Source organism: Mus pahari, chromosome 14 (genome assembly GCF_900095145.1).
Source record: "Mus pahari chromosome 14, PAHARI_EIJ_v1.1, whole genome shotgun sequence".
In the NCBI taxonomy this organism is placed as follows: Eukaryota; Metazoa; Chordata; class Mammalia; order Rodentia; family Muridae; genus Mus; species Mus pahari.
The window spans coordinates 81,002,455-81,017,041 of NC_034603.1; the positions used below are offsets into that span (position 1 = coordinate 81,002,455).

General features: G+C 50.3%; 1 protein-coding gene across 1 annotated transcript in view; it reads right to left on the reverse strand.

The window, feature by feature from the left end:
- Positions 1-2,140: 2,140 nt before the first annotated feature.
- Positions 2,141-14,587, reverse strand: part of Sdk2 (sidekick cell adhesion molecule 2) — a 282,556-nt gene continuing 270,109 nt past the window's right edge. Inside the window, exon 45 of the mRNA XM_021212230.2 lies at positions 2,141-4,674. Within this exon, the coding sequence (XP_021067889.1) occupies positions 4,321-4,674 (354 nt within the window). The 3' untranslated portion in view covers positions 2,141-4,320. The remainder of the gene's footprint in view (positions 4,675-14,587) is intronic.

The window sequence follows — 14,587 nt, forward strand, 5'->3', positions numbered from 1 at the left end:
CAGTTTGACAGAACACGGGACATCTCGCGGTATATATTTCAAATCAATTTTTTCTTACCTTTCATTTAAAAAATAAACTTGCTAACAAGCTATATGACATATAGATATATATTTTTTTCTTACAGATAGACACCTGCCATAATGAATACTCTCCCTATAATTTTTTCATTATAGCTTTTAAATCAAAAAAATAAAGATTTGTACCGAGTTTTGTTTCGGGAGTCTATATGGGTGGAGGGAGGGAACACACTTAAATGCTTTGGATTTGTATTTTTATGGAAATAGAAAGGAGGGGGTTGTCCCAAGGGGTGGGGCACCTGTGCTCGAGGTGTTGGTTAGGGTGGATGTCCCTGTATGGGATCACAGAGGCACTCAGGAGCTGGTGGTGGCTGTCTGTGGGTCCCCTCTTTCCCCAGTTGATGGTCCAGCTGGCTGGCTGCACACGGTGGCACCTTCACTGTGCGCCACTCGAGAAGGCGAGGGGAACCCCTGCCTGGGGCAGTCTACTGTGAGGTTCTGGCACCTTTAGGAATGCTGTCCAGGGCAGGCATGGACAGCAATGACAGAAGGCCTCGAGAAGCAAGGGCTGGCGAGGCAGCCCAGCTGTGTCCTTGTTCCCTCTGACTCACGGGCAGTGTCAGGTTTGTGGTGGAGAGGGGAAAGGAGAGGCAGCAGCGTGGGGTTTGTAAACTCCCTGCCGCTCTCCGGAGAAAGATGCTTCTGGAACCCAGAGCAGCTATTTGGTTTGTCTTGGCAATCCAGGTGCAGAGCCTGCAAGAATGCAGGAGGCGGGCGCTGCCAGGAGAGGAGAGAGCCGTCCCAGCGTGCTAAGTGTGGGCTCCTGAATACAGGGCAGATTCCCTCAGGGCACAGACAGGCAACAGCAAGATGGCTAGGCGTGCTCCTCTGTGAACCTGTTCCCCACAGTCACAAGACAACAGCCCCGGCCTCATCGGCTCAGGAAAATGAAAACTTCCCCTTACCCAGGGTTGGTGCCCGCCATCACCCTTAGAATGTGGTAGCATGTCTGGGTGGAGTTCTTGGGATTCTCCAGTGCCCAGCAGAAATGTAAACATAAGCCAAAAGATCTCATTAAACAACCTACTGGGTGTCCAGCCGTGGCTGGGGCTGTGTAGGTAACAATCCCCCGGCCCCAACCCCTGGCAGGCAGTGCCTAAACGGAGGCTCTCTCCCTAGGCTCATCTGCGAGATGTAGCTTGTAATGTGCTCAGCTGCTTGGGTAATAGGTCCCACCGATACCCCAAGTGTAAGTGACCCAGGCTGTCCGTGCCTCATGGGGATAAGAGACAGCCAAGGGGCCGTCAGAAGGCATGACAAGAGCCCCCTATGTTAGCACACATAGCTGGATGCTCTGTGCATATCTTTATATGCTTATACCGAAGCCCAAGTTTGCTTGTGCACAAGGATGCCGGCAAGGGTTCCGATGAACACATGGAGGACGGAGGGGGGATCTCAGTGCACAAGGTGGTTTGTTAAAGGCAAATGAAAAGTGGCCTCCTGTGCAACACCACACACACACACACACACACACACACACACACACACAAATGATTTTTTAAAAACCATTCTCACTTCCTCTTTAAAGTTCCCTCACTGGACTGGGCTGGGCAGGGCAAGGCTGGGCTGATAATTCCCTAATGTAAACTCGGAACATCCTTAAATGGTTAAAGCCTCTGAAGACAGGGGGGAAAAAAAGAGATGGGAGTTGTTTTAAAAAGACATGAGGGACGGACAGTGAGTGTGGCAGTGTGAGCTCATGCAGCCTCTGCGGATGTGCGGCTCTGGAGATGTCAGATGGTGCTGACGAAGTTCAAGGTAGCCCTGGGAAACCTGCATCCCTGGAGGGGCAAGGTCTCCGCCCTTTGTTGTCCTTTGGGGACAAGGCTGTGCTTCCTGGCTTAAGAGCCTTCTTATCTGCCTAAGAGAAGTCACTGTGAAAAGCCACTGTTCACACACAGCAGTTGGGTCACCTGCCTGCTGACCTGGCTTCCTGCATCTCCTCTCTCAAATATCCCAGGGGTCAGGTGTGTAGTGAGGAGAGACCACATAGTACTCAAGTGTGCTCTCTCTCTCTCTCTCTCTCTCTCTCTCTCTCTCTTTTTTTTTTTTTTGGTTTTTCGAGACAGGGTTTCTCTGTATAGCCCTGGCTGTCCTGGAACTCACTCTGTAGACCAGGCTGACCTCGAACTCAGAAATCTGCCTGCCTCTGCCTCCCAAGTGCTGGGATTAAAGGCATGCGCCACCACGCCCGCCCAGCGGCTCAAGTGTGTTAACTCAGGCTTTGGCCCTGGCTTCTCTGCCCAGGGAGAATTAGCAGGGACCAGAGACTTCTGAGAGTGGCTACCTGCTCTCCACTCAGGCCTCTCAACAAGGCCAGCAGTAACTGCTCTGCTGACTCCCAGCAAGTCTGACCCTTTATTGAATTGGACATGCCCCAGGGAAGCCTCTGAAGGAGGCGGAAAAGCATTTCCAGGCATAGGGTGAGCCTTAGGCTGGTTAATGTCCCCAAGGGCCTAAGTCAACCCAGGACATCAGAAAACCTCCTCCCCAAATCCTTGAGTGGGAAGGCTGAAGCTGATGAGAAGCCCAGGCCCCCCGTGGTTTTTTACAAAACTTTCTTGGGAGAAACAGCTTTCCCTCCCATCGGCTATTCTTGTCCCTTGATACTATCTGACCCGCCTCTCCTGGCTGGGATGACCACGCATCTCAATTGCTGTGTGCAGTTTGGACAAGGCTTCCTGGCTGGCCCTTCTTTGGTCCTCCACAGCTCTGCCTTCACTGAGCCCCGCCTGGGAGATGTTAGGGGGAGTTGAAGTGACCTTTTGTGGGGAAGTGGACCATGAAAGGTAGCATGGTCCTCGGGTGAACTAAGGCTAGAAGCCCCAGAGACCAGCTGTCCCGCACCTCAGACTGTGCTTTCCCACCCCCAGAGTGGTGTCCTGGGGCTTCCCTGCAACCCAGCACCCGTCCTGCGATGGTGGCTTGGGATAAACTCAGTCTGTCTCCCTGCGTTCTGCACCTCCCCTCCCCCAAGCGGTCATGCCCTGGGGTGGAGCAGACTCGGGACCCACAACCTTATAACCTTTGATTCTTTATAAAGCCTCAGGACCAGGGGCTGGGCGGAGCCCCTCTGGGCCCCTGTTTGTTGTGGTAGAGACAGAGGGCGGGGCTACACAGGTCTTAAAGTGAGAAAGTTGTTGGGTAAAGGAGTTCCAGGGTATCCTCTTAAGAGGAGCTCCTGGACCCTGTTTCTTCTAAGTTCATGGGGCAGCTGCAGGGGCTAGCAGGAAGGTGTACATTCACGCGAAAGTGGTAACCTGAACACACAGCCTTCCTCCTGCGAGGCTGGTGGGCTGAGCTTCCTATCCTGGGCACCGCCCTCGACCCGTTGATTCCTTTCTCTTAGCGTTGGGGCTGGTGGATCAGAAGGAACTGGGAAGGCTTTATCCTTGCGGCTCTGTCTTCCTGCAGGACATCTCCCTGAAGCATCCCTTAGCAAGGAGCCAGCACCTTGGGTCTCCACTCCCTAGATGTTACCTCTCCTTCTAGGCATTCAGGGAAGTGAATCCAAGCCACAGGAGGCTCAGTTATGTGGCTGTGGAGGGATTCTTTCTCTCCTAACCCTTGGGCCCTCTTCCTTGAATTTACAATTAAAAAAAAAATGTTTTATAGGAATAAGGAAGTTGCTAAGTGGATTGATTCTTACCATGTGATTTTTCTTTTTCTTCCAAAATAAGCCAAATGCTTGGTGAAGAAGTTGTACAAGGGCCATGAGCCCTTGGGGGATGCTGAGGCAGGGCAGGGGTGGGATGGGGTGACAAGGCCATGAAGAGCCACAGACAGCAGGCAGGCTTCGCCTCTGAGGGGCAAGGATAGGAAGCCCAGAAATCTAGCACAAATGTGAGGGGTGCAGCTGTCTGCATCTCTAGAAACTTCCAGATCCCTCAGCCCCACCTGCCTTATGGCTCCCTCTCTCCAGGGCCCCAAGCCCCTCTGTCCTCGGCGGAAGTGAGACTATCTGGTCTCCAGCCCTCCACGCCGCAAAAAACGGACCCCAAGGATGTGAAGCCATTGCAGGTCACGTGCATCCAAGTCTGCCCGTGGGTTTCTTCTCCCTCTGTCCGTCCTCCAACCCGGCTTTGCTGGCCCTGGAATCTCTGGAAAAATAAACTTGGGAGGTGAAAAGTTGAGTGGATGTCTTGGTGGGGTTTTCTTGTGTGTTTTCTGGCAGGGTTTTGGGAAGTGGCGAGGGAAGATTTTGGTGTCTTTTTCTCCCCCATTCTTTCTCCTCTTTTGATGTCAAACGAAGGATGAGAACCCAGCTATGGGTGCCCGAGAGCCAGGGGCGAGGCTGCTGGGGGGACGATAGAGGGTGCTCTGCTGACTCGGGGGGTTCGGGGGGTTTTGGGGCGTTGGAGTCCGGCTGGCCTTGGGCCGGAAGAGGCTGCCTTGCTGGGTGCTGTTGCTGTTGGGGACAGTGACGTGGTCAGGTTCGCCGGAATCGCTCTCTGTGTAGCTGTAGGCCTGGGCCCGAGAGATGCCTTTCTGTTGGCGCCGCCAAGAATTGTAATATGTGGGGTCACTGATGTAGTGGTTGACAAAGGAGTGGGCTTTCTGGGTGTTCGTGTCCACTTCGTACTCGCTGTCACTCCCCTAGGAGAAGAGAGAATCGGGTGAGGTTAGTGAGGTCAGAGGTCAAAGGCACAGAACATTCCAGCTCCATTCTCTGCTCTGCCTCTTTCAGGACTTGATCTCAACCCCTCACTACCACAGTTTCTTATAGCATTTTGTCTAAGTTCCACCCCACAGTTACCTGGCAATGGCCAGGTCTGCCTGACTCACTATAAAAGGGGCTTCTTCCCCTCTCCCCTGTCCCCCCAAAAAGCCGGGCAGTGGGGGTGCACGCCTTTAATCCTAGCACTTGGGAGGTAGAGTCAGGCGGATTTCTGAGTTTGAGGTTAGCTTGGTCTACAGAGGGAGTTCCAGGACAGCCACAGAGGGAGTTCCAGGACAGCCAGGGCTGTACAGAAAAACCCTGTCTCAAAAAAAAAAAAAAAAAAAAAAAAAAGGTGTGGGGGGCTGCTTGCCCCTCCTCTCTCTCTTGCTCTTGCCTTCTTGCTCCTGCTCAGTCCTCTCCCCCTTCCCCTCCCCTCTCTTCATGTGCTCATGGCTTCTCTCTTTCTCTTTTTCTCTCTCTCTCTTGCTTTCTCTGTCTCTACTAACCTCTCAACTCCCCTCCCCACGCCCTGAATGAACTCTCTTCTATAATATGCCACTGTGTGGCTGGTCCCTGGGGCGGGGTGAGGGATGCCTCGGCATGGGCTCACGGAGGCACCCCGTTCCCCCATACCTGATTACACCTCCACCAAACATATTCCTTCCCTCTTTATCTTTTTACAAACACAACAGTGTCCTTCACATCCCCTTTCCTCTTTCTTCAGGGAGAGCCAGTATGAGGTGATGGCAGTCGATGTGTCGTCAGAGCTTGAAGGCAGTCTTTATCTCTTTGTGGTACTACGGCCTCAATCGTGCCAGGCAAGCGGTATACTACTGAGCTACCCTGTACCCCACTTTCTAGTTGTTGTTGTTGTTGTTGTTGTTGTTGTTTTCCATTTTTATTTATTTATTTATTTATTTATTTATTTATTTATTTATTTATTATATGTAAGTACACTGTAGCTATCTTCAGACACTCCAGAAGAGGGCGTCAGATCTTGTTATGGGTGGTTGTAAGCCACCATGTGGTTGCTGGGATTTGAACTCCGGACCTTCGGAAGAGCCGTCGGGTGCTCTTACCCACTGAGCTATCTCACCAGCCCTGTTGTTTTCCATTTTGAGACAGTGTTTCCTTAGACTGGCCTTGAACTCACTATGCTGGACTTCATCTTGCAATTCTTCCTGCTTAGCCTTGTGATGGGTAGGATTTCAGACCCATACGACTGAGCTGGGCCTACACACTCAAATCCTAACCTTTATTCTTCCCAGTTGAAATAAAATTCACTCAACCTTAAAGCCAACCATTTTAAAGTGAGCACTCCAGCACTGTTCAGTCTGTGTGCGACACTGGGAGCCATCAGGTCTATCCAGCTCCAAATACTTTGGTCGGTCCAAAGTATAACCTTGAACCTATTAAGCCCCCCCCCCACTCCACCCTGATAAACCCACACATCGATTTTCTGTCCTCAGGAACAGCCTGTTCCAATTCTCCACCCAAAGGGGTACACGTTATATACTTTCTGTTTCGCATCTTCTTTTTGTTTGTTGGCTTTTGAGACAAGAGGTCACTCTTCAGCCCACGATGGCCTGTGACATACTATATAGCCCAGGCTGCTCTCAGGTGTATGGCAATCCTCATGCTTTGGCCTCCTGAATTCTTGCAATTACAGATGACATGCCCATCTGTGTGTGTGGTGTCCTTGACTTAGCACCTTGATTTAAGGACAGTTTGCATATTTCTGATCCTTGACCATAACAAGATGATATCAAAAATAAAGTTGGTTTTTTTTTTTCCTTTAGATTTATTTAATGTGTCTGGATGTTTTGCTTGTATGTTTGGCTGTGCACCGTGTGTGTGCCTGGTCTCTAGAGGTCAAAAGAGGGCAGTGGGCCCCAGAAATTGGAGTTATGGACAGCTGTAAGCCACCCTGTGGGTCTTGGGAATCAAATCAGGACCTCAGCAAGAACAAAGGCTCTTAACCACTGAGCCATCTCTCTAGCCCCTTGAACGCATTCTAACCTGGGTCTGCGCTCTGTGACAAGGGATAAAGTTTGATCTAGATAAAAGACTTGGGAAGCCTTGGGCAGTGAAAAATGCAGGCGCACACCTGTATATGATTCAGGATAAAAGCAAGCCATCTAAGAAACCATCATGAAAATAGTGTCACCAGGGGGTGGAGAAATGGCTCAGCGGTGAAGAACATCTCCCACTCTTGCCAAGAACCTGGGTTCAAGTCTTAGCCCCTGTGCTGTGCAATTCACCACAGTCTGTAATTCCAGCTCCAAGGACTCTGGTACCCTCTGTAGGCTTTTCTGGGCTCCTATGTGCATATGTACATGAATCACAGAATCACATACACACATGAAACTTTTTTTTAATGCTAACAAAAGCTCCAAATTCTCCTATGATGACTTTGGAGGCCATTGCCCCCATGAATGTGAAATATTCAGTTATTCTTAACTCTGTTATGACATTCTGTGGTTCTAGGCACAAGCTGCTTCTGCAGAAGACAAGTCGATCTGAACTTGTAAACTCTGAATTGTGGAGCTAAAATTACCGCTCCCTCCTCCCCCACCCCAAGCTTCCAGCCATGTTTTGAGAAGGAGTAAGACAACAACAGATGGAGACTCTGGGGAACAGACCAGCTTGGATGGAGAAAGGCACACTTGGTGACATATAGCCCAGAGTTTGCCACCAAGGCTGCCTGGCTGCTACCCAGCCAATGCCTTGCCTTCCTCGTCTCTGCCCACCAGTGTCCCTAGCTGGCCAATTCACCACTTATATGGACCTAAGGAAGACATGTTTGTCAAGGAGAGTGCTGCCAACGAAATCCAGCTAGGCCAACCCCAGTGAGTTTGGGGTGACCCACTGTGTCCCATTTGACATCAGGAACACCCGGAGGTGACTTCGTTCCCCCGCCACAGGAGATGGGATGCACAGCATGTTCTAGGGGACAAAGCCCTCTGTGGCTTCTAGACTCTCTGGAGAGGCACAGCTATGCTGGCTTCTCAGGCAGGCGCTCCTGAGGAGGCAGGAGCTGCTGACTTGGCATTTCTGTAATTAGTTCTGAATTTCACACCTCTGGGCTGCGGTTGTGAAGTCACTATGTGGGTGCTAAGGCTGTCTCAGTGTGCGTGTTGCCAGGGTACTCATGCTTTGGGAATACTGATGCTGCATGCGTACTGGTGCTAAGTGGATACCCATGAGTTCTGATGTGGGAGTACTCCTGCTGCATCATGGGCACTGGTGCTATGTGAGTATTGATGTTATGGGAGTATTCCTGCTGCACCATGGGTACTAGTGCTATGAGTACTGATGCTGTGTGAGTACTCCTGCTGCATCATGGGTACTGTTGCTATGTGAGTACTGATGTGGGAGTACTGTTGCATCATGGGTACTATTGCTAAGTGAGTACTACTGATGTTGGAGTACTCCTGCTGCATCATGGGTACTGGTACTATATGAGTACTTATGTTGTGGGAGTATTCCTGCTGCATCATAGGTACTATGCCAAGTGAGTACTGATGTTGTGGGAGTACTCCTGCTGCTTCATGGGTACTGGTGCCAAGTGAGTACTGATGTCGTGGGAGTACTCCTGCTGCAGCATAAGTACTGTTGTTATGTAAGTACTAATGCTTTATGGGTACTATCAGTGAATGAGTGCTCACACTATGTGATTCAGCACTGATTCTGTAAATACTAAGGGGCCTGTGTGAGCACTAACGTTGCAATAAGTAGCATGTAAGTACTTATTCTGTGTGAGTACTGATGCTATGTGAAAGACAGCACTGGGGCTGGAGAGATGGCTCAGCAGTTAAGAGCGTTGACTGCTCTTCTGAAGGTCCTGAGTTCAAATCCCAGCAACCACATAGTGGTTCACAACTATCCATAATGAGATCTGACACCTCCTCCTGGTACGTCTGAAGACAGCTACAGTGTACTTATATAATAATAAAAAATAAATCTTGGGCTGGTGAGATGGCTCAGTGGGTAAGAGCACCCGACTGCTCTTCTGAAGGTCCTGAGTTCAAATCCCAGCAACCACATGGTGGCTCACAACCATCCATAACGAGATCTGACTCCCCCTTCTGGAGTGTCTGAAGATAGATACAGTGTACTTACATATAATAAATAAATAAATAAAATTTAAAAAAAAAAATAAAAAAAATAAATCTTAAAAAAAACAAACAAGCTGGGCGTGGTGGCGCACGCCTTTAATCCCAGCACTTGGGAGGCAGAGGCAGGNGGATTTCTGAGTTCAAGGCCAGCCTGGTCTACAAAGTGAGTTCCAGGACAGCCAGGGCTACACAGAGAAACCCTGTCTCGAAAAAAACCTAAAAACAAACAAACAAACAAACAAAAAAACAAAAACAACAACAAAAAAGAAAGAGAGTACTGATGCCCAGTGAGTACTACTGGTGTGTAGGTACTAGTACTAGGTACTGACTGAGTGCTGATGCTATGTTAGTACTTATGCTGCGTGGTGTGCTGATGCTGAATGCAGAGACAGAGGGTTTTCTGGGACGCAGGTCTGGTGGGCTTTAGCTCAGATCTGCCTGGTTTTCTGTCCACCCTGGCACTTAACTTGCACTTACTCTGCAGCTCCTGGAAGAGGATGAGAGCCCCTCCCTGACTCCCAGGGAGACAAACACTCCCCAGCCATTGGCTAACTTCCTTCCCCTCCTCTGATCCCACCCTTGCTCTCCACCTTTCTGCAGTCTCAGCTTCTCCCCCTTGCAGCCTCCAAGTACCCATCTTCCCCAGGAGGGTAGAGCCTACAATGGACAACCCTGCCAGTCAATTAGCTTTGGCTTCAGGGGAGCACAATGTGAGCCAGTGTGTGTGTGTGTGTGTGTGTGTGTGTGTGTGTGTGTGTGTGTGCCCATCTGTCTTCCCAGAACAAAAGACATATAACAAGAAGGATCCATATGTTGAGGCCAGGCTAATAACCTGAGGCCAGAGGCTGGGGGTGATTGTGGTGGCTGTGGCAGTGATGGGCGCGGGGGTGGGGTGGCGTTTCTCTCTTCTGGAAGGGTCTGGGGGTGTAGAGAACCAGGTTAGAGCATTCCACTAGCTTCCTGTCTTGAAGAGCTTGCCAGCGTCTCCAAGGCATCTAGAATTTTGGCTAGCCCTAGGCTCCCACATTTGGGAAGAGTCCCAGATCACGGTGTGCTGCTTCTACCGTGCATGAGCCTCTGGGGTCAGAGGTGATGGCATGGCCCTCGCTAGTAAGACATGTTTGTAACCGGACACTGGCAGCAGGCTTTCAGTCTTGGTCTGCAAAATGGTAGCTTGTGACCTATTAGGCAAAAAGGAACCAAAGCAGGCAGGAGTAGAATAAATGGTATTATTTGGGGAGAAAGGCTGGGGCAGGGACAGAGTTTCAGTGGCAAGAGATCACAAGGGGCCAGGGATTGGAGAGTGCCTCGGTGACATCACTGAAATGGGAGGGACAGCCTCCCTTGCTAGGCAACAGTGGGTGGGGTCTGGTTTGGGGACTGGCTGGGTCCTTTCTGGCTCTTCCGGGCCCAAATCTCAAAGCCCATTTATCTATACTACCTCAGACCAGCAGCTGCTATCTCGTGAGCGCCTACTGGATGCCTGGCCCTCTGGGACCGCAGCCCCGACAGATGGGAAGGCTGGAAGTAGGGGTTGGGGGTGCTGAGGAGGTGGGGTCTGAGCTGTTAGCTAGTCCCTCCTCCAGCTCCCCGGGGTCAAGGAGGAAGGGGGGGGTGTCTTTGCCTCAGACTAACAGGGCAGTTCCCGCCTCCACAGTCCTGAACATCTGTTTCTTTTCAGGGTGGGGGTGGGGTGAGAAGAAAGAGTGTGAGGGGAGCCAGGGGCTTCGATTGTAGCTTTCAACCCTCTCTCAGTAACTGAATGCGGCGTCCCAGGAGCGGGCAAGCACAAAGGGAGCTTTCAGGGACCATCCTGCCAGGCCGTCAAGCGACTGCTTCAGTTCCCTGGCCTCTTAACAGCTCCTCAAAGCCACTCCATCAGCAATTACTCGGTCGCAGGAGCGGGAGGGAGGGCAGACGCCAGGCTGGGGGGGACAGGAGTGGGGGAGGGACTCAGAAGGAGGGCCAACTGTAGAGAAAAAGCTGAAATCTCTCAAGAGGAGAAAAAGCCCTCTGCGCGAGCTCAGGGCAGAAGGGGCAGGTCTGAGGTATAGGACCAGGCAGGTAGTGTGTGTGTGTCTGTGTGTGTATTGTACCCGTGTTTGTGTATGTGAGTGTGCAGTGTGCATATGTGTGTGTGTGTGTCTCTGTTCTTATTTTGAGGACTTCAGAGACTATGAGACACCCCCTCCCTCATCTGGGGTTCCAGGGGATCTGTCCTGTCTGACCACATTCTGGACACAGTGCTCTGTCCCTGTCCCTTGGATAAGCTAACTTTTGGGGCAGAGTGGCTACCTTCTGCAGGGCGTTGGGGACTGGAGTTGGAGAGGTTGGACACACTAAGGGGCCCCTGAGAATCTTCAAAGGGCTCCACTGATTTTCCTGTGAGGGCTTCTTTCTTTTCAGAACGTTGGGCTCCCCGTGTGAAAACAGCTTGAGAGATGTCAGCCTATGCCACCCAGCTGTCTGTCTAGGATGTCTGTGGTCAAGGGCCTTGAGGGAGGTTCCCGAGGGAGGTTTGGGAATGGATGTTGTCCTCAGAGTCATCAGGACAGACCGAATCCCAGTCACCTGCTCTTCTGAGCTCTGTAACCAAAAGCTTAATGTTGGCCATCTCTGAGTATCCGAATCCCCCAGTGCCTTATGGGACATCCACTCATTACCGAGGCAGAGTTGTTAGGCACTAAATGAGATGCATAAAGTGTAAGGTTTGGCGTGGATAAGGTATTGACCAACTTCACTGTCCTGTGGTATCTTTCTCTTTGGGCTAAGGAGAGTGAGAGACAGGGCCTTAGCTGAGCCCATTCCAGGGATGGCCCAACCTGACGGACAAGAAACAAAACGGACAAAAAGATGAGGAACATTCCCTTAGGGGAAGGGGACGGTGTACCTGACTTGGACTGGCACACACCAAATGTGTACCTGCATCTTCTAGGAACACCTCCCCATCCCTCTGTCACATCCCTCTGGGTAGTGACCTTTCCCCCAGGTCTCTTCGGTGCCTCAGTTTCCTCTAATGGCAGGAAATAGGAAGAAGTTTGGATACCCCTTTCTTCCTACAGTTAGTCACTATGGTTCCATGATATTTGAGAATCGGGATGTGTGGTTATTTATGCACAGGTAGCCCTGTCTGATGTCACAAAGCATCTTTTGCTTACTGCTGCAGCTACTACCATTGATGTGTCTGGTGCTATTCAAATCTGGGACCCATAACCCTACCCCTAACTTGAACCCTGTTAATATACACGCAGTGCTACTGGCCTGCTCTCAGGGACCCAGCGACTGATTATGTCACCGCCTACCACCACCAGGTGTGCTAAGCCTCTGCTGCAGATGAAGAATCCCATCACACACCGCAGACTCTACCTGCATGATCTCTTTCGACCTCTGCCTGCCCCAACTTCTCTGACTCCCTCTCTGCATGTCGACTTCCCTGGCCCCGTTCTTTGAGACCAGTGAACCTGCCCAAGAGCTGCCTCTAATAAACCTATACTTTTGATTCAGCTTGAATTGGCTTATTTTGTTGGTGGAGAAAATCTATTATCTGGTACCATTCAGTGGTATGGTCCAATGGCTGTTGAATGTGCACCCCAAGAAAGGAACCAGTGAATCAAAGAATGAGTTCCATAGAGACAAGAAGTCAGCAGTCATTTCTTCAATGTGCCTGACCCACATAAAGGATAGGAAAGGTAATAACAGGGAGTTGGGGGGGTCTGGACTTTTTGAGGTGTGTGTGACCACCCTCCCCGCCCCCTAAACCACCACCACTGTTTCTTATTGTTTGAACCTAGAAGTAATTGTAATGTCATCAGTACCTTCTAGGAATTTAGAGTGTCACGTACCCACAATCCTTAGGGCCCATCCTGACTCCTAGTAAATGCTCCATATCCTTAATAAATAGATGTGACTGGTCCTACACATTTTCTTTAAACGTTTTCATATAGATTTGATTTAAAAAAAAAAAAATGAGCTTGAAGTCGGCCAACCACAATCCCGCTAGGAACTGGATATTAACATCGGAAGACATCGGCTGTGGCCTTAGTGTTTCTTTCCCATTGAGATGCAGTTGAGTGCTAAATATACATATTTTTTCCCCTACTAAACTTGTGCTGTTATTTTGAAAATGAGTTGGGATGCGGCCAGGCTGCATTTTTAGACATTTCACCAAACAAGCCACAGACGAATTTCTTTGGGTGTGCCTTTCCTGTGCTGGGGGTGGGGGTGGGGGTATAGGGACGGGGTGGGGGGGGTAGGGACTGTCTCTAGCATCTCTTGAGGCATGGCCCTGGGTTCTTGGGAGGAGCCAGCTCTGCCTCTAGCCCTTCCCTCTCAGCCCTCTGGGGGCCTTTCTCACACTGCATCTTATCGTGTATGCTTACTTTTAAGTCAAATTGACATTTTGTTTATGACTGTCTCACAGGATAGAGGCTGGACAGACTTGTATCAGTTTGGAGAATGAGATTTGGGTGGCCTGACTTGGAATATAAACCAGGCTGCACAGGGGCCTGGGGGAGGGGATGCTGAGGGGGAAGGGTTGCCAGTCCTCAGGGACCTGCATTTGTCATCTGCCTAGGGCAGCCATCAGGGAGGATACATCACACTCCAGACCCTGATTGATAATCCAGAAAGCTCTGGCAGGGATGTCTGAGGGACAAGGTCAGCTGTTCTACCGCCCCATGTAACTCTGAAGACCCCAAGGAGCTCCTGGGGGCGTGTCATTGTCTCCATGTTCTGAGAACAGGCTCAGGAAATAGGCCAGAGGCCAATGATATAGTTTTGGGGGTAAAGTTTTCATCAAGCAAGTGTGGGACTTTGTGTTCCATTCCCAGGACCAGAGAGAGAGAGAGAGAGAGAGAGAGAGAGAGAGAGAGAGAGAGAGAGGAAGATGAGAGAAGTCAGAGGCAGCTTCTCCCTACGGTTCTGCTGGAGCTGCCCTAAGCCAGAGGATGATGTAGAAACACAGTTCCCATGGTTGTCAAATGTAGAAGTGCAGAAGAAAGCCATCTAGAATTAGGGTCCTGTGTTCCTGGTAATTGCAGAGTGGTAAAACTGTCTCCCTGGGGTCCCTTTGGTGACACTTAAGAGCTCTGGGATGTGGCTATTTACCAACAGCTAGGCAAACATTTTCATGACAATATAGATTGCAAGTTTCACACTGGGAGTAGGGGCCTGATCATACCACACTCCCATCTCTAAGATGCTAGGGTCCTAGTGAACCTGGAATCTGGGTTCTCTGTGGTGGTCCTAAAGCCAAATGTTTGGTTTCCAGTAACACTGTTAACAGCTCAAAGACCCAATTCCCACTCTGTGACTTTCCTGGAGCCTGTGAGGAACCAGGTACCACATGGCTCAACTTCATCCTGCTCAGTGTACCACGCTACCTGCCTTCTGTGTGTGTGTGTGTGTGTGTGTGTGTGTGTGTGTGTGTGTGAAGGGCTACTAAAGGCCTTCCTAGTCAGAGTCACTAAGAGACAGAGTGAACTCAATGTAGGTCTTGGGCATCATATCACACAGCCAAGTGCTATCTTTCACATGAACATATCCCCCACCACAGCCCTCTGGAGAGATAAGACTATCATCTGAATGTGTGTACAAAGCCGTGTGGGGGTTGGAAGGGTGTCAAGTGGGTAGGAGTAGTGAGCGGGATGGGAATAACTTTAGTGCCTAGAGCATGTACTGCCTTTAGTCTTTAAAGGTAGACTTGATTATTTTCTTCTCCTTTTTTCTTTTT